General features: G+C 37.7%; 1 protein-coding gene across 1 annotated transcript in view; it reads left to right on the top strand.

Annotated features, from left to right (window-relative positions):
* Positions 1 to 19,992, top strand: part of zgc:136683 (receptor-type tyrosine-protein phosphatase T) — a 76,593-nt gene that overhangs the window by 41,382 nt on the left and 15,219 nt on the right. The window contains exon 2 of the mRNA XM_040009779.1: positions 6,238 to 6,363. Within this exon, the coding sequence (XP_039865713.1) occupies positions 6,238 to 6,363 (126 nt within the window). The remainder of the gene's footprint in view (positions 1 to 6,237; positions 6,364 to 19,992) is intronic.

Here is a 19,992-nt window from a genome sequence, read left to right as displayed (position 1 = left end):
TGTGTCTTTGTGTGTGTGTGAAAGGAGACCATGGGAGCAAATAGCATATAATAGCATATGTTTTAAATGACTTAATGGGAATATTTAAAGCTCCTGGCATGTTAGCTGACAGTGGATTTAATTCAAGCTAACTAAGAGATGGGCGTGCGTGAGTAAAGTACACTCACTTTTATTTAGTGAAAGCCTACACATGCACAGGCATACACACTCATATATTAAGCCATACCTGCGTTTTTCAGACTTTCCTGTTGCATACTTGTATGCCTGGAAACGTGAACTGAGCTCTAAACACACAAAGTACACCAAACTGGAAATAGAAAGGAAAAATAAAAACCATATTAAAAATATATGTCTGTACAGTTTATACAGTACGTCCTTTGATTTCTTGTTCCTCGGTTATGTTTATGATTCATTTACAGTTTTTAGCTAGATCAAAACTACATTCAGTTTCTGTAGCCACCTCAGGTTACTGTTGAGATTTTAATTTGCATACAACATCTCCCAGTGATATGGTGTAGAAGTACTGAGAAATGGAAATAATCAAGTTCAGCTTCATATAGTAGTTCATTACTATCCACTTTTGGTTTACTAAATGTTTTGCTCCGCACACAACAACTCACATATGAACACAGAGTAACATGACCTGGGTTTGCTCCAGCACACATACTTGAACATACAGTGATGCTCAGGATCAGTTGATGTTATCTAAGTGAGCAGTAAACAGACTCTTTAGAGTCTGACGCCTCTGGGTGCCCTCCTTTGGTTTGTGGCTTCATGGGTCCTGTCCAACTGCGTTAGCTTTTGCTGACATGAAAGGCTTTAATGGCTGCTATTGGTGCCTCTGGGGAATGAAAATTTCAACATAAGAAAGACAGGGAATTCTGTCTAAATAAGTGTTATCATTAGAAGATATGTTCCTGTGTCCGTAAGTGGATATTTTCAGGGCACCAACTTATTCTTGCTGCTCTTATGGGGATTTGCTTTGCTATATCCTCATGTTTACAAGCGTTTGTGGATGAAAGCTAGGTTGCTTGCGTAATGACTGTGTGTGTGTGTGTGTGTGTGTGTGTGTGTGTGTGTGTGTGTGTGTGTGTGTGTGCGCGTGTGTGTGCATCTATTATGTTGATATAGAGTTGATTTGATCTATGTAACCTAACCAAAAGGCTAAATGAGCTCAAGCAGAGAAATCACTTCTGCATGCATGTTTCCTCAATAACCTACTTCCTTATAAAACATAAATATTCATTAATATAGTTAAGTGACATTGTATCATTTTACAGCATACTTAGACGGCACATATTACATTTGGGTAATTACATGCTATCGTGCACTTGTGTTGATAATACATTTTAAATGAATCAGGCCATATTCACTCTTTGATAAATTGTGGCCTAAAAATACGATCCCATTAGAAATAGACAGAAACCTTTGGGGAGGAAGTAATGCTGTAGTTCTGTTACCTGGATTCCATCTCTCAATAGGTTCTAAATTTATGAGTTTCTACAATTTGCTTTTACCTTTTGAAATGTGTTCACACTTGTCTCTTTAAACCTCATTTGTGCAAACCTTTAGCACTGTAATAAAGTAATTATCATTTTGATTATTAAGCTTTGGTGAGACTGTTTTGTTGACAGCCAAACAAATTACATCTCAACTGCAGTGACAACAATAAGTCCTTGTAATTTCTCTGTTGCCTATTAATTTGCTGACAATAACTGCCGCTGATGAGTTGTAAAAAAAAAATAAAAAAAATAAAAAATTAAAGCTTTCACTGGGATATTGGAGTTGTTAAATGCAAAACTGGAATTACTCAACTGAAAAACAAGTTTGCAAAACAGTTTCCAAATTCTGTTGCCAGAAAATCATAGGTTTGACTGCAAGGAGCTGGAGTTGATCTTCATTTTTTTTTTTTTTATCTTGGTTAAATATTTTTCACTGGCTGCCAGCAAGGTATAGCATGCAAATAAATGTCACACCATCCAAAAATGAGAGACACTAAGGGAGGAATTAAGTGGCTAAAGTAAGACTGAGATCATTCTTTGTGGTTAAACCACAGCAGACTGAAAGACAAATGATGCTCTGGCACTGAAGACACCAAACCATCTGCTTAAGGACCAATCGCTCACATCAGCATTTAAAATCAGAAAACTTTGCAATAAAATAGTTTTCTCAGAGTCACTGGCATCTGTAAATTCTGTCACAGGAGGTAGCGATATGCAAAGTTGCAATTATGAACTTTACGTTACAGTGCTCACCTTTGAGGGACGGTAGACAACACTTTTAAAAGTTGTAATGTTTGCTGGTTCTTTGTTTAGTTATTGTCCAGTTTGTTTGTCTTTATCTGTGCAAAATTTTTCACATCACTCTCCTCGCTGTTTACATTCTGTTCTTACACAAAGCTGAACTTTTTCTGCAAATTTACTGTCACATTGTGCTCTAGCTTAAAACATCCATTCAGCAGTTAGGAACAATCTCTGGTTTTCTCAGATTTGATGATGATGGGTCACTGTAACTGCTCCGTACACAGCCATTGCATGCCCATTTCATAATAATGACATTAATTTAATCTATCAATGGGGAAATTACATTAAAAGTTGGCTATCGTCAGTCCCTGACATCATCATCCATCGGCACAACCCTAGCTACCTGGAAGACTTCTTCCTGGAGCTTTTCACTGAAGGAAATGTTGTTGTTTTTCCAAATGTATTTTTTAATTTTTTAATTTTTATTTTTAGGAACAAAATGTCAGTGAAGTAAACAGCACAGCATAGAGAAAGGGAACTATTATGACTCACTAACAAAAATGCATGAGATAAGATACTGAGTAGAGTCTGGGTACAATAAATGATACTGTAATAGCGCTATAATACTGAAAAACCTCTTTGATAGAACAATGACTTTATATCAGCCGCTTTTAAAAGCAGCATGCATCAATACACCAGCATTTACTGGAAACCCACAGGAGGAGTCTTGTGCTTTTACAGATACATTTAGAGAGCTGCAGATTGTTGGGTACATGTAGCTCAGTTTTCAATATGAGCCACCTTTCATGTATAGGCTACACTATTCATGAGAGTGTAAGTGAAACATGAATGCTTTTCCTGTTTCCTGCATTTTATTGTAATTCAGAAAAGTGGTTTATTTAATCGAGATGATGGAAACTAAGTTGTTTTCCATTATGCTATGACATAGAAGTTGACAACTTCAGGGAAACACGTTTGCTGACTAACAGAAAACTACAGAGTGCCAAAGAGCAGAGCAAACCAGTGCTGCCAAATTTAAACAATAAGGGAATCACAAACCCATTTTAAGGGAATTTTGATTAATAATCATATAACAGGCATCATATGGGGTGATTGTTCTCTGTGCATGTGTATCTCTATCTGTGTATGTATGCATAGGCTGCAGTATTATTAATTGATTATATATCCTTATATATCCCATACATTAATGCTAAACTTCATACACAGAGATTATGCTTGTTTTGGTGTCACACTAATTCACACGTTACCATATGCACAGACCCAACAATAATGGCTGATGCATAAAAGCAATGACACATACATGAGCCCATACACGTACCATCCCGCCGCAACACATTCTCACCATCGCATCCACTTTCACACAAGAACACACACACGCCTATGCTTCAGATCACACTCGAGTAGCAGTGTTATGTTTTCATTATGGAAATGCATTTTATGACTGAGAACATGTGATTATGTTTGTGTGCAGAGAGGGGAGGAGTCGTGCTGAATTTCAAAACTAGATCAGGGGCATTGACACACACATACTGAATGTTTGGCTACTGCTGTGAGCCAATTCTCTCTCTCTCTCGTGCCCTGATTGTGGTCCTTAAAATTGCAGTTCTGATATTGAATATTGATAGATACCCCACAGCCCCCCTTTGCCTGTTTATCCCTCTGTTCTAATGAGTTCACTTTGATTTCTTTTCATTTCTAATGAGATCACTGAACAACGAGGGGGCGATAAAGGCTAATTATCTCTGTATTGATTAATTTATAACAGTTATTTTCATATCTGTGAGAAAAATAGTGTTTTCCTAGTTTTCACCCTTTGCTGGAGGTTATTTTTTTCAAACGGAACGCAGATGGATGAATTTTTTTCCCATGTTTTTCAAATTCATTTCCCAGTTGATGTAAGGCTTGCTTGAAGAAGCATAATCAAAACCATATCATATATTTTAGACACTATTCAGAGGGTGTGTATTAAAGATATCAATATATGGATATATGGATATGCAATCTGCTGTGCATTTTAAACCTGTGCATGTTTTAAGAGTAAACAATGCTCCAGCTCTCTGTATCCTATATCCTCAATAATAGGATTGTGGAAGTCTCACCTGCCTCATAGCTTGGAACTAGCCTTAATTCTCAACACAAAGTCTGTAGTGACGAGAAAAGACAGAGTCACAGTCACGAGGTGTGACTCAGCCATTGTTTCTTAGTCTTTTTAAGAAAATGGGCACTTGCTTGACACGTCAGCATTATCCACAGACTGTATGTAAAAGATGGATGTAAGATAAGATAAGATAAAACTTTATTAATCCCGCGGGTGGGTTCCTCTGGGAAATTTGGTTATGTAGCATCCAGGTCTGAAAAATGAAGCCAATGCAAAGCCCTTTAAACCTGAATTATTTGCAATATATAACAGGTGATGATTTGCGGCAATTCCGTGATGATTTGTAACCAAATCATTAGGTTACAATAAAAAGGTAAGAATGCATAGACATCTAAAGGAGAACAGCCTAGCTCACTTGATCTGTAGCCTCAGTAAACACTGTGCAGATGAGTTTATGTTGTAGTTTAAGGTCATTTTTTTTATTTAAAACAGTGCAAGCTTTAGGCCAGGTCTACCTACAACATAAACATGCAGTTTCCTAGTCACATGTCCCCTTATTTGTCATGTCTGGACCTAAATGCTTACTTCAAAGCTAGCTTCAAGATAAGACTTCACAAGCCAGTGGGCGATGTACAGTTTAAGCTCTCATCACAACAGCTATGCTACAACACTACAGAAGGATTTTGCAGTTAAATGCTGCCAATATTCTACAAAGCATCATAAGCCATCTTGATTTGGCCTTGTTGGAATCTAAAAACATGTTTGATGAAGTTTAAACTGGCATTTATTTCCTCGGTGGATGACTGGGACAAAGAGGCAGACAAAAAAAGTAAGCATTAAATGATTTCGTGAATAAAGCAATGACGTTCTCCAATTTCAAATGCTTCAAAACAAATTAAAACGGTTGTGCGTCAAAGCATATGTCTAATTAAGGGACTCTGTTGCAGATGTGTGTGTATGCAGTGCTTGAGGCTAAAAGAGAAGGCTAATGCAGTGGAAAATGTGTCTTAGCTGGGCCATGAAATAATGATGAGACACTGTGACTTAATCATGTTGACACACAGAGCTTTCTCTTCATGTGCCCCTCACTCACTCTCTCACTCTCTCTTGCAAAGGCATCCTCTCTCATAAAGTCTGTTTTCTTTCTTTCTCACTCCCCCTGTTCTCTTCACTTCCCTGATAAACTGTGACAGTGTCTGTCTGCACTGGCACTTTCAATTCACGCTGTTAACTTAATTGGTATTATATTGTTAACAGTACCAAGGGAGCTTATAAAGACCGTATTTGTCGTCACATAAATAGGGAGAAGTTTCGATTATTAAGAATTTCATTAGATCAGACCCTACTGTTAATTCTGTTTATGGTCACCATTAGCTATTACATGATTGTTTTATAACCTCTTTCTACTCTTCAACTATCTCAGTACGAGTTCCCACAATATGGGATTCAAATTGCATTCATTTTAAAGCCTTCTTTGTTAAAGTAATGCAAAAATAATGATTCATCTCATGCCTTTTTTAGTAAACGGATGCAGTGCTGGATCTTACTTTTTTGCATTTGTGACAGTAATTGCTTAAGGCTTGCTGCTTCCTACAGTTGAAAGACTTTTAATTTTGGGCAAATTGACTTGCTACAACTATCAGCTGTTACCAACTCAAGGCTAAAACTGTAACAATTATAACAATTAAAGTTTTTTTGTTTAATTTTGGTCATTTTTTTTCTCTTACACATTACATTTCCATCTTTGACTATCATTTGCAGTTCTGAGGTTCAACCACTGCTTCAGTGAATTGGTTTGTAAAATACAGTATAAATTCCCAATTCCAATATTAACGTCATGTATAAATGCATGCATCTTTTTCTATTTCTTTGTAGGTGGCTGTACATTTGAGGAGTCATATAGCAGCTGTGGATACAGTGTTTCTCTGGGAACCAATGGTTTTACCTGGGAACAAGTCAACTCCTGGGAAAAGCCCACCATGGATCCTGCCCTACCTACTGGTAAGATTCTACATATGTCTCTCTGTATTGTAGTTCAAGTTTTTGTATGGTGTCTCTATAATGAGACCCATTATAATTATTGTCATGGTTATGGTTTTGATTTTTGTATCACAACCAAATTAAATTAAATCAAATCCTTTCTAGTCTTGGTCAGTTGTAGTTAACATTAGGTTGATAAAATCAAACATAAAAATCATGTACAATATTACGTGATTTTATAATAGATAAGGAATGATTACCATTTGCTACATTTTTATAACAGGACCGAAAGCATCATGTATGTAGCAGAAAAAATATACTTTTTCTGGATTATAATTAATTTTCATATTTCTGCATTCATTAGAACAGGAAATGACTCTCTTTTATTTGTGTCTTATTTTGGTAAAGAAACAAAAAAAGTTAGTGTTCCTGTGACGTTTCAGAATTACACAAATGTAGCAATACTTATTTTTGTAAGGAGCCCACTATCAGTCATTTCAAAGGACAGTTTTTCATTTTAAGAATAAATCAATTTCACATATCTAACATTAAGTCATTGTTGTATATAGTTAAAAAAACCAAAAACAACAAACAAAAAGATCAATGGTAGATACTTCCAGAATTCTGTAGATGCTGTAGTGGTTTATTACCTGATTAAGTAATTGTTTTTACAGGGATTTGGAGGTCTTGGGTTACCAAGAACTACAGCGTTTAATTGTACAGACATTACTTTTAAAGTTGTAGGATACACACTTTATTAGTCTCCTATTTGAATATGAATTTGTGGTAATTTTTCTCTCTCTATATCTTCATCTCTCCTTCTGTCCTTCTGAGTTGGCAGAGTCAGTAGACATATCGTGACGTGACCTCAGCTGGGTCACTTTCTACTTATCAAACGCCAAATGGCAATCAGACTGCATGTCTATCCATCTCGTTCTCTCACACAGTTCTGCCCTTATGCTCTCTTTATCTCGCCCACTGTCTCACTTTCTAACACGCCTGCTTTCCCACATGCTCTTTTTCACACACTCTCTCTTACATTTCTCTGTGTATAACTTGAGTCACCTTCTTCTTGTTGCCAAATTTACTTCTTTGACTGACAAGACTGTTTATCAAAAAATCTATTAGCAATGCAGCATTAAGATTCAAAGCTATTCAAATTATTTTAAATGCCAGTAAGGGCATTATTTTTCTCTTTCAAACCTTAATCCTTAATCCTTAATATGTTAATATCCAAATCAGACTGAAACACATTTTCTGTTCTGGGACTATGTTGTAGAGCTGGAAACTTATGAATCATGGTCTTTTATTGAGAAAATATACAACAGTGACAGAATTTTACTTATATTCACTTTATTCCGTGTCACTTTGATGTAGATTCTAATATTACTGTGGAGAAATAATGCTGTCAGATAGTGAGGATTTGAAATGAAAACCAGGTTTGACAAAGCAGAATATGTTTTTGTGTCCCTGCTAGCCAATAAAAAATAATGACTTACTGTAACAGCGATTAATATTATTACAGGAAAGTACATCTCTCTGTTTTGCTCCTTGCCATTTCCCCTCTGTAATTAATTACTATATAATTATCATATTGTAACCAATGGTCTTATTTCGCTCATCATCATTTATTATCTTATAGTCATGTCAATTATTGCCCCAATATATCATCATCATGTCTCCCTCCAATAATTCTCTGCCTCTGACATGTCAGTTTGGTGCAATAATAGGTCTGTCAGCCACTGCCTCTGCTCACCACAGTAAGATCTTGTACTGAAGATCTGATACGAGTGAATGGGCATGAAGGCTATGCCAGACATCTGGCTCTTAGTATGTATGTCTTATGTCAGTTATCTGTCTCATCTATCCTTGTGGGTGGTGGTTGTCACTGGTGATATCCATCATGGCCTATAAGCCATCCTCATCATAGACTTATCAGCTGCACACTTTGCCCCGATAGCTACAGATCTGATAAGCCAGGACAAGAACAAATTGTCTGTCAAGCTCTTTGTCTGTGTCTCATTTTTTTTCTCATTTTGTTAAGTCTTTTAATGCTTCTGCCCAGATGACTATAATACAATATCAGTATCTTGCTCTTTCAGGGCAAAGCTATCCCTGTTAACCTACTTTTATTAGTGGTAAATGGGACTTCTTAAACATTGGGTAAATATAAAATAGATGAGGTGTATAAATACATCCTGTGTCAGGTCTAAAGATGTGGTTTTCGTCAGCTGCTCATCTGCTGTAGATAGTTTTTTAGGCCTTACATTTTTGTCCTTTTATTGTCCTTCTATTTGGGTTTCCTAAATTTTCTATGGACACACTTCAAACCATTCCACAATACAAGTTTCTTAGCTAATAGCTCTTAGGGTATTTTATATCTGTGAAGATGTGTTAACATTGGTATTTTTCATAGATTCAACTAAAGAGATGGGGACAGATTATGTGATTGTGCACCAAGCTGCCACAAACAAAGTCTCAAAAGATACCATTTAAAATCTGTGCTCAGATTTTTGTTATTTTTAGACGTAATGCTGGCTCATCACTTGATTTAGGTGCTTTTTTTTATGCTTAAACAATTGGTTTAACAAACAAACTACCAACAAAACATTCCTCTGATAAGGGTCAGGTATGATGACTCAACTAAAAATATGTGAACGAGCAGTCAATGTCCAAAGAAAAAAGCCCTCAGGAAGTCTGAAAACCTATTGCTCAAGACCAATTTAAAAAATAGCAAAATGGAAACAAAATGTAAAAAAATGAGGGGTTGCTCAAAACCTTTGCACATTAATGTTCACACTTTAAAAATATCACTGTTTCCAAACATTTGTCAAGTGTAGGTCTGTGAAGATCTTTTTTTCTTTACATTTGTTAATCACCTGTGGTTATACTTCAGTTAAACATGAATGGACGATTACTTTATGTTGAAATATCTGTATCATCTTTTAGGATTGTCCTAAAAAAATGTCATCAAACTTGACATCATATTGAACTACATCTGTAAGAGTAATATCAGATCTAAAAGCGTGTGAAGGAGATGCTACCAAAACATCTTCACATGAATTTCATCAGTAGGTTATTAGATCAAAGCAGGCTATAGCTGGGATGTTAGTTGCAGGCCCTGATGCAACATAAAACTATTACAGCAACACACTTAGATGTTCTGAAGTATTTTTGTAATCTCCATTGAGCAGCGGCAATAGATCTGACAGTGGAAAAAAAACATGAAAGGAAAATGGACAATAAAAGTGGAAAAAAAAAATGTCATAAGGATATTACCACTGTGTTTTATTTAGCCCATAAAAAGCTGAAAACTTCACCAACTACAGGGCTGTGTCAAGGCAAGTGCATTCTGTGTGCCGGGTCTCTTTGCAATGAGTCAGTAGTGTCAATAATTTAGTCTGAAATGTTGAAAAAAAATGGTTGGTTTCACTGAGCTAAGATATGAAAAAAGACGTTCTTAAAACTATCAAATGTTTTTAAGAATATTTGAATTAACCTCGAACCGCATTTAACCATTTAAAACCTCAAAAATAAGCTTAAATGTTTAAAATATTTTAAACCTACAAATGTGTATCTACTGTACATTCATTTTCTATGTAACCCCCGCTGATTATCAAGCTGTGTTTCCCCAAAGGTGAGTGTCTAATGTGTTAGATGTTTTCTGCCAGTTTGGGGACATCATGTAGCCTGCATGAATGCAGAAGCAAACAGCAAACCCTTGCTTTTGTCTCTTCCCCTCCATTATCAACAAAGTTATACATATAAGTCATATAATCCTCTTTCTCGCCTCACCTCCATAATATTGATGTGACTGATATGGCTGTCATAGAGCATAACCCACACTTGACAGTTTGTAGATATGACAAGATTGGATTGGCACCATCGCTCTCTCCATTTCTCTGTCTCCACCGCCATTTAGACATCTTTGTCATATAGTCCATAACCCTGACAGCTCATAGATCTCGTGGTAAGGCACGATTGGATTTGAATCAGCGCTTTAACGTCTTCTTTCATCATCTGTACTGACTTGGTGATGATATAATCCACACCTCTGCCAGTTTAGAGATGTGACGAGATTAGATGGCATGACTGTTTTTCCATCCCTGATAACATATACAAAGACCCAATGATCTAATCCTGAGAGTTCATGAAGTAAACGGTACAATGTATACGACATGTTTATGTATATCACTACAAAACAAAATAGATCCTACAAATATCAAAAACATACTCAGATTCCAGTCTTTGATTTTTTTCTGTACTTTGCACCTTTTATTTTTGATGAGTCTTTAAAAGCATAAAACTCATTCATTTATTTACTATTATGCTATTTAATGTTTATTTGCTTGACTTATTGTTTTATTCAGATGGAAGTTTTGGCCAGTAGACTACACTTTGGAAGTATTAGTTGAGCTCTGGCTAGCATTTTTCACAATAATAATAATAATAATACATATAGGATAATAATTTTTTAAAAATGCCATTGCAGCAATTCTTTTTTTCATTGTCCAAGTTTTGCAAACCTGCAAATCGCCGAAGGAAAACGTTTTTTTTTTCTGCTTTTTTTCTGTACCCGCTGCCTAGCTCCCCACTCACACTCATATCTCATACCTCTTATTACCTTCAAACCCTAGGCTCAGCGAGACAAACTTACACAAGCAGCAAACATCAAACATCAAAGCAAGTCGATGTTTTCAGCACCCGTCAACACGGCCACAATCTGAAATGTGAAAAATGATCAGAGGGAGAGCATGAAGGGGGGAGTTAAAGTAAGGAAGTGGAAGAGTAAAGATACGGAGACAGAAAAATACAACAAAAGGTGAGCGATTTTAGATGGTGGGCAGCAATGTATTGATAAATAAAGACAGAGAAAAATGACCACCTTCATTATCAACATATACAAACCTAATAAAAAAAACATTTATTCCTGCATTATGGTATGGTATGTGTGAAGAAACAAAAATACATAAATCCAGATGGCAGCATTTCATTCATATAGATAGTAGGAAAAGTTAAATGTGGCAAAATGACTGAAATAATAAAACTAAAATGGAAATCAAGTGATTTTGGAGAGTGAGGACAGTGAATGTGAGGTAATGACTGACAGGAGGCTCAAAAGAACTCCACATAATGATGCAAAAACACACAAAAGAGAGTGATGAGGGCAGACAGGCATCTAGAAAAATATATGACAGTGACAGAAAGTAAAGGAAACCAAAAAAAAAAAAAAATGACACAAAGAGTTGAGACTTCCTTAATGACTCTTACTCCACTGAGTCTTACTTTACTTACTGACTTATCTGCACAAAAAGGCAAATTGGGGAGCATGGAGAACTTTCAGTAGGTTACCATAAAACCACCTATTGTTTTAATTTGGACCTTTCTGTGCTGTAAAATAGTGTGAAGTAGACTTGACATATTTCTTACTGTCAGACACACAGAAACAAGAGATTTAAGGGGCCGAGGGGTTCAGGTGGAAATGGAAAGAGACTTAATTCTGTCACAGAGGAGGACCATTCAAAGAAGAGTAGATATCCTTTGCTCTTGTTTCCTCTTTGAGTCTCTGTTCAGCATTTACAGAAACCCTCAGCCAGTGTGTGTGTGTTACACTTTTACAGTTGTCATGCATCTGGTATGTCTCATGTGTTTATGGCTGATATTGTCTCTGAAACCTTTATTTCTTAACTCTGGAAAGAGACAGTGTTCATAATAGCACCCAATTGGCTGTTGTTGTTGTGTTTGTGTGTGTGTGTGCTCTGTGTTTTTGAACCCAGATAACAACAGAAACATGTTCATTAATGATTTCAGCATTGACAGACAATGTCTTTCTAGCCTTTCTGTGAATGAGACAAAGTAGATGAAGATTTAATGAGCCCTGAAGGGAAATTGGGTTGTTGTTGCAGCTGAAATACAGAGGATACAGATACGAATATTAAAGCAAGTGCAAGATAATACAGAGGGATTAAAAGAGAACCGAGCACGATTAGCATTATCAGAAAGATGAAAAATCTCTTCAAGACAGGTGTACAGTTAATAAGTATGAAACAGTATGTGGGCTTACTCTACACAGTGCTGAAGGTCCATAGAAAAAAAATATTATGTCATAATAATATAATGAAGTTGCAACATGGAAAAAACAGGACAGTCACCTGTGAAAATCTGGATAGTTAGTAACAGATAACAGTTACTATTATAGTTTCATATATGCTCATATAAATATTGTTGGGGTGTTGGATACTGGTTGCATGTACAGGAATGTTTGTTGTGCAATTGAACAAGGTTTACCAATCTTTATGGTTGTTTAGCATGGTCTTACAAGACCTATACCACCTGTGATGCACACCTAACTAACCAGTCATAAACACTTGGAATACACTGGCTAATGGTTAGTTAATTAAATTTTCCTGCAAGTTCCTGTTATATTATAACGCCACGATTTTTCAGTTCTAGTGCAATATGTGTACCTGCACCCAAGAAAATGAAAAACCTGTATTGGACAGACTCACACAGTTGCACAGTTCTGAATGCTAAATAGATGCAGTCAATCATTCCAGCTAATTAAACCTCTGCTCTGGTTGAAGCACAGCTACCCTGTTAATTATATCACCAAAAATAGTGTAACCAGTTGCAGCAAGCAAAGATGTACAGTAAGTTGTCCAGACAGCTGCAGCTCGAGGGAGATGTCAGTCAATATATACACGCCCCCACAGTCCTGAGAAGTGGTCTAATCTGGCACAAGTGAAAACACCTGTGTGGGGCAACCCATGCTGCACGACGACTATAAATGACAGCAAGCTGCAAGATTTGAAAGTGTATTTTCTAACTATATTATAGAGTCAAAAATGGCCAAAATTGCCAAAAATCAACTTCATCCACATGCCAGCAAAGTGATCGTAGTCATTTGACGTGAGCTACCCGTTCTATTGTCTGCATGCAAGTGTTTGACTTTCACATAGCCCAGTCTTTACTAAGTCTTTTATGTTTTTGGTTTTACACACTGCTAATTTTCTATCCTTTGGCGCTTTACAGGGTTCCAAAAAGTTTGACAGCCAAATGAAATATGCTGCCTTTTTTATTCCTTCTTGAGGGTTTAGGTGATTTTAACAAACGCTATCCAGAGTTTTGCTAACAGTGCCAGAGGTTTGTGCGAGTGTTTGAATGGGTGCCTTTTTGCTGGTGTACCCTGTCATTTGCAGTGTTGATGTTTGCAGTGACTGTCAATCCAGGGCCCAAACCGTGTTTCACAAAGCCTTACAGCTCTGCCTGTCTTTGCTCTTTCTTTTCTTCTTTCGTTTTTCTTCCTCTATTCCTGGACCTTCTTTCTCTGCAATGCATTCATTCCTCCTGAGGCGTCTTTGTCCTAAATGTGCCTCTCGGTTTCTCTCAATCGTTTTTCTTTTTTTTACAATTTGACAGCTTGACAGAAAAGTATGTTTGAACTGTCTCAAACTGTATTTTGACATGCGTGTGTATTTTAATCCTGCCGTGTCTGTCCTCTTGTCAGCGCTGCCTCTTATTTTGTTCTAAGAGCATCTGAAAACAAATGGGTGCTAATCAGAGAGTGCCTCACCACTCAGTAGTGACAAAAACTGAACACACACAAACACACACACATTCACGTATTTAGTTAAAAACTAAAACAAGTACAGTCCACAAACAAAGACACTCACATGGTATAGTGTGCTTGAGTATAGTAATGAGAGCATAGTAAAACTGTGTGTGTGCGTGCACAGGCAGGCAAGGGAGTGTTTTTCAAGTGGCTGCTGATGGGTACAGAGGTTAAATATACCGTGAGCTTTTTTAGCCGCTAGTGGTGATTCGAGGGTCCTTGTTGGAGCCAGCTTGATTGCATTTCTGATTTGTGGGTGGGAAGGAAGAAGCAAAGTAGAGCTGAGAAAAGGACAGATGGCGCAAAAGCGACACAAGCAAACTGACAGACACTGCGCAAAGCCCCCAATTTTTTCTGTTACCTGAGAAAAAGCTGTTGCCACTGTTCATTTGCTTTGAACTTTAGTACAAAGAAGGCAAACACCCAACTGGCACCTCTAGAATTACATGGACAGTTAGGTTTAAACAGTTGTTATATAGGTGAACCACTTTGTCCCATGTCATTTTAACTGCTAGACAGAATTTTACATCAAACAGACTTGTTGTGGAAATAAAATGGCTGCTAAAGGATTAATTTAAGAATTAATTCAATTCAATTCAATTTTATTTATATAGCGCCAAATCACAACAACAGTCGCCTCAAGGCACTTTATATTGTACAGTAGATCGTACAATGATAGATACAGAGAACAATCCAACAATCATATGACCCCCTATGAGCAAGCACTTTGGCGACAGTGGGAAGGAAAAACTCCCTTTTAACAGGAAGAAACCTCCGGCAGAACCAGGCTCGGGGAGGGGCGGGGCCATCTGCTGCGACCGGTTGGGGTGAGAGAAGGAAAACAGGATAAAGACATGTTGTGGAAGAGAGACAGAGATTAATAACAGATATGATTCAATGCAGAGAGGTCTATTAACACATAGTGAGTGAGAAAGGTGACTGGAAAGGAAAATCTCAATTCATCATGGGAATCCCCGGCAGCCTACGTCTATTGCAGCATAACTAAGGGAGGATTCAGGGTCACCTGGTCCAGCCCTAACTATATATAAAGTTTTAAGCCTAATCTTAAAAGTAAAGATAGTGTCTGTCTCCCGAATCCAAACTGCAAGCTGGTTCCACAGAAGAGGGGCCTGAAAACTCAGATGTCTCTCATTCTACTTTTAAATACTCTAGGAACAACAAGTAAGCCTGCAGTGTGAGAGCGAAGTGCTCTAATAGGGTGATATGGTACTACAAGGTCATTAAGATAAGATGGGGCCTGATTATTTAAGACCTTGTACGTGAGGAATTATATAAAATTATTACAGATGGCAGCAAGTGGGTAGTGTGATTGTGTTACAGTATTTTCTAGTGTTATTGATTGTTATTGTTATTATACAGCTGAATTCCCTTACAGTCATGATTGTTGTACTCGCAACAAGATCAGAAAAGTACTCGTGTGCTACATTCAGATAATGTTTTATTCACTACACAGTCATGGCAGGCCACACATAAATGTCCACACATAAATCTGGATGACAAATGTTCCAATTAGTGACCAACAACAAATTAAAATATTTTATTAAAAAGCAACTGCCCTAAGCAAAGAAAGCTTCAAATCGAATACATAATGTTGCAAGTATTGCCCACATACAGCACTTGCTTCTGTGAGTGGAAAATAGATTAGATGAGAAAACAAGTCAATATAAAGGAATTTTATTCACCGTTAATTTGATTGCAATGAAGTCTGACCTTATAAATAATATTATATGTAATGATCTATGGGTTATGCACAGCTAACATATACATACACATTCCTGGGTCAGAAACACACTCAAACACATCAGGGCAGCAAAACAAGAGGAGAGTGTAGCAGAAGTTTACACTCACGAGTCACTTTGTTAGGTACACCTTTTCCTCTGCTGGTTAGTTAGCCAATCACAAGGTATCAACTCAATGCATTTAGCCATGAAGACATGGTCACGGCGACCTGCTGAAGTTCAAACTGAGCCTGAGAATGGGGATGAACGGTTTTTAAAGTAACTTTGAATGTAGCATGGTTGTTGGTGCCCTGTGGACTGGTCTGAGTAGTTCTGAATCTACTAACACTTTCATGCACAACCATCTTTATCTTTGACCATAGCAATGAGTTCACTGTACACCAAAGACTTCCAGAATTAAATTCAGTAAGCACTTTGGGAACTGAAGATTTGTATCGAGGATGTTTAGCTTCCTAATGTGCAGCAACTGCTTGACGCTTTCATGTCAACATGGAACAAAATTTCTAGAAACTGGCTGAATTTTTGCCACAAAGAATGAAAGCAATAAGGAAGGCAAATTGGGGCGCAACTGAGTACTAGCAATGTACTTAACAAAGAGTTTATACCATATATACATTCTCATATTTTTGGATAAGAAACGGGAATGTGACTGTCATTAAAAGTGATTATTTACATCTGATTCTGGCAGTCATTATATTCCTTAAGTCATCTAAAAAAATGAAAACTATGGAAGATAACTGCCCATTTTATGGCACAAGATTTGGTCTCCACCTTCAGATTTAGACCTTCAGCATAACCAGTGAGTAGAGTGTGATCACATAACTAAAAGGAACACCTTTTTATAAAACTACGCTCTTCGGCAAGCTTTTTTCTTGGCTAAATACAGAGAAATAAAAAAAGTCTCCTTTACTTTAAAATGAGCAAGGGAATCGTGGCTTCCAGTGAAATGTCGCTCTGAGAGCTTTTTGGAGCTGTTGGTATCTTTCAGAGTAAAGCCATTAAAGCGGTGGTGTATATTCACAGAGTGCATGGAAGATGAAGATAGATGGATTATCTGACTGGTAAAATCCCTTTGTAACCCAGAGCAGATAGAGCAGTCAGTGACAGACATTGAACCATGAGATAAGAGAATAAGATGAAGGGAAGGAGAAGGATTGGATGATGAGTGAGCAATAGGGAGACCAACAGAGGGTACTAAATGAAAATCTGTCTGAACTGATATTACCTATACATAAGAAAAAACAGAACCAATAATAATAATAATAATCATAATAATAATAATAATAATAATAATAATAATCATAATAACAATAATAATAATGAGTGATGTCTATGTAAATTTATATGTAATTTATGTCATGATTCATAAGAATTGCACTTTGAAGCAAACTCAAACACAAACGCAGTTCACCGATTGACTTACAGGAAACAGGTGCCACAATTGCTCAGACTGTCAATAAACTTTGAAGCAGTCTCCAGCAATAATATTTATGAATCTCTCTGAATGGAAGACAGAGGGAAAGTGGGCAGGCAGGTGAGGCAGGTCAACAGCTCTCTAGAGCCCGAAGTGCTGAACATGAAGATGACCAACTGTGCGAAATCTGAAAGTGGAGAAGAAAATGTGATGAGCACAAGAGGCGTTCACTCGGAAATAATCAAGAGGAAAGTCTAACTAGTTGTCCATGAGACAGCTGAGACAGCCAAAGATTCGAACCCGACACGGTGGTTTTATGGGCTGGATGATGAGGTGAGAATAAATAGGTGCCGCTGCCAATCCCGTGCCAGCTGTAGCAACACGCCCGAGGAAATCCCCCAAGGTGAGGGAATGCCAGCCATGAGAGAGGGCGCGAGGTAGAATGTGAAAGACGGTGAAGCCAGGCCAGGACCCCCAGGTGCCGTGCCAATTCTGTGTTTTATTACTCTTCACTTTCTGTGTTGAGAAAGTCTAATACTTCTTTGCTCTTTCTTTCCAGTGGTTTACTATTGACCTCATTGGCACTTTCTTTGACCCTTTCCCAAACTTATACTTCCCACTAACCTTTCACTATGGAGAGTCAGTGCTCATGCAATCACACTACAGCAAAGGGCAAGTAAACAGTGACCCAGCCTTACAGCGAAATGAAAGTATCAAGATGTCCATAGAAACTTCTCAAACTACCTCTGCAGTTCAATCCACTCCTCAACTGTCCTTCTGTAGCCTTGGCATATTACACACACAGATAAGCTGAGAGTGTATTCACCTACAGTGACCGAACCTCTGTCTTACTTTTCCTTTAGGCAAGTTTGAGTGTTTGTGATTGCCTCTTTACACCCTTATTGCTCCTGAAAGAAAACACAATTGGCTTCTTCTCTTTTATTCAGACTTTATAAGCACTATGTTTGCCCTTTCTCTGGTTCTAGAATGAGATGCCTGGGAAGATAGAAATAATAAATTTTGTTTGCAGTCCATTCATGCTGGGGTGTCAGAGAATCTTGTCCATCATCTGTTCAAGTGATAGTCACTGCTTCAACAGTCACACATGACCTTTGCTGTTTTTCATTTCTTGCTTTGACTATCTGTCTTTTTAATACACACTTAAACACACTCATTCTGCAACACAATATGCATTTTCTGTATATATTTTTTCCAAAGAAACCCAGTAAACAGCAGATTCAGTAACAAACACACTCACACACACATGCACTATTTATCAGGGGGAGCAATAAATGCCCATTTTTAAGACCAAGCCACCATATAAAAGCCTTGGATCACAGAAGTAATGAGTCCCTGTAGGCCAGTGATAACTCTGTGTTTATATGTGAGTGTGTGGGGGTGACTGTGTGTGGAAGGGGTAGCAAGAGAGAGTGGGGCAGACTGAATGGGACAAACACTAAAAGAAAGGCAATAATGTCTAAAAATGACAGACAAGGAAGGAAAAGAAGGTGATAACCAGAAGGAGAGAGAGAGGGGGGGTGGGGGGGTGGAGAACACAAAGCACAAAGACGTCATCGATGGCCTCTGTTTCATTTTCCATCTCTGCCAGCTCCATCTAATCTGAGCCCCTGATGTGTTTCTTCATTTGCAGTTAGTGGTTAAATTATATACCCTACACCCAGCTGTGGGCTCTATATTACTGTGCATGTGAGTCAAATGTGCCTTTCAGCACACTGATAGTGTGTGTTTGCATGTGCCTACCTGTGTGTGTGTGTATGTCTTTACAAGGCAGCACTCATGTGGGGTTATAAAAATATCCATAATATTCGCTGAGTGATTTTCTCCTTTAGGCGAATGAAGAGGAAATAAGCTCTTATAGGGAAATAGGTGTACATGTCCCATGCAGTGTACATAGAGAGAAAATTATTATCTCTCTTTGAACCTCATTTTTGTCCTCAGTAGTCGTGGAGTCTGAAAAAAACCCTGAAACAACTCCAGCCAACTGTAACTTCACGGCAGCAACCCCAATACACCTCCTGATGGTACAACAACTTCACCTGGAGCAGCAGTTGCCGGATGGCACTATTTCCTGCTTTGTTGCTAAAGTGTTAAAAGTAAAATATGCCCACTGTAATGCAAGTACTTTTTGTTCTGTCCATCATTTTTGCTTATATCCATCAATATATTTTCTTTGCTTTAATAAATTCTATGCATGGTCTGATCATTGTTTTAAGTCACTGTTTGCCAGATATTGCTACTATGAGAATAGTCTTTTTCTACCACGTCCTAGATCCTCAGAGGTGCTTACTGTTTAAAAAACAAATGAAAACAGACTCTTGACATAATAATTAATAAAACATATCACAAGTGTTTTCTAGAGTTATTCAGCTCAAAGTGAATTTGTGCCACCTGCACTCTGTATTTTGTAGAAAGAAGCAATTGATGATAGTACAAATTTTGCTTACTGTATGCATAGGCCTTGTTATGCTATGAGAGGAAGAGAGAGAGAGAGCATAACAAGAACACGACAAACTTGAGAAATACCAAGGGCTAAGAGGAGACTTCGAGAAGATGTGGAGGGTGAAGGTAACGGTGGTCCCAGTGTAATCGGAGCACTAAGTGCGGAACAACATTGGAGATCTCTGTCCAGAAGAGCGCAGTCCTAGCAACAGCTAAGATACTGCACAGGACCCTCAAGCTCCCAGGCCTCTGGCAGAGGACCCGAGCTTGAAAGGGCTGCCCCTCTATGAGCTTGGTTTCTTCCTGTAGAGAGATTTTCCTTCCCACTGTTGCCAAGTGCTCACCCATAGGAGGTCGTTTGATTGTTAGGGTTTCATCTGTATTATTATTGGGTCTATACCTTA

Source organism: Simochromis diagramma, unplaced genomic scaffold (genome assembly GCF_900408965.1).
Source record: "Simochromis diagramma unplaced genomic scaffold, fSimDia1.1 OVJJ01000320.1, whole genome shotgun sequence".
Taxonomy (NCBI): Eukaryota; Metazoa; Chordata; class Actinopteri; order Cichliformes; family Cichlidae; genus Simochromis; species Simochromis diagramma.
The sequence above is the reverse complement of the archived record's forward strand: the minus strand, read 5'-3'. Positions and strand labels throughout refer to the sequence as shown.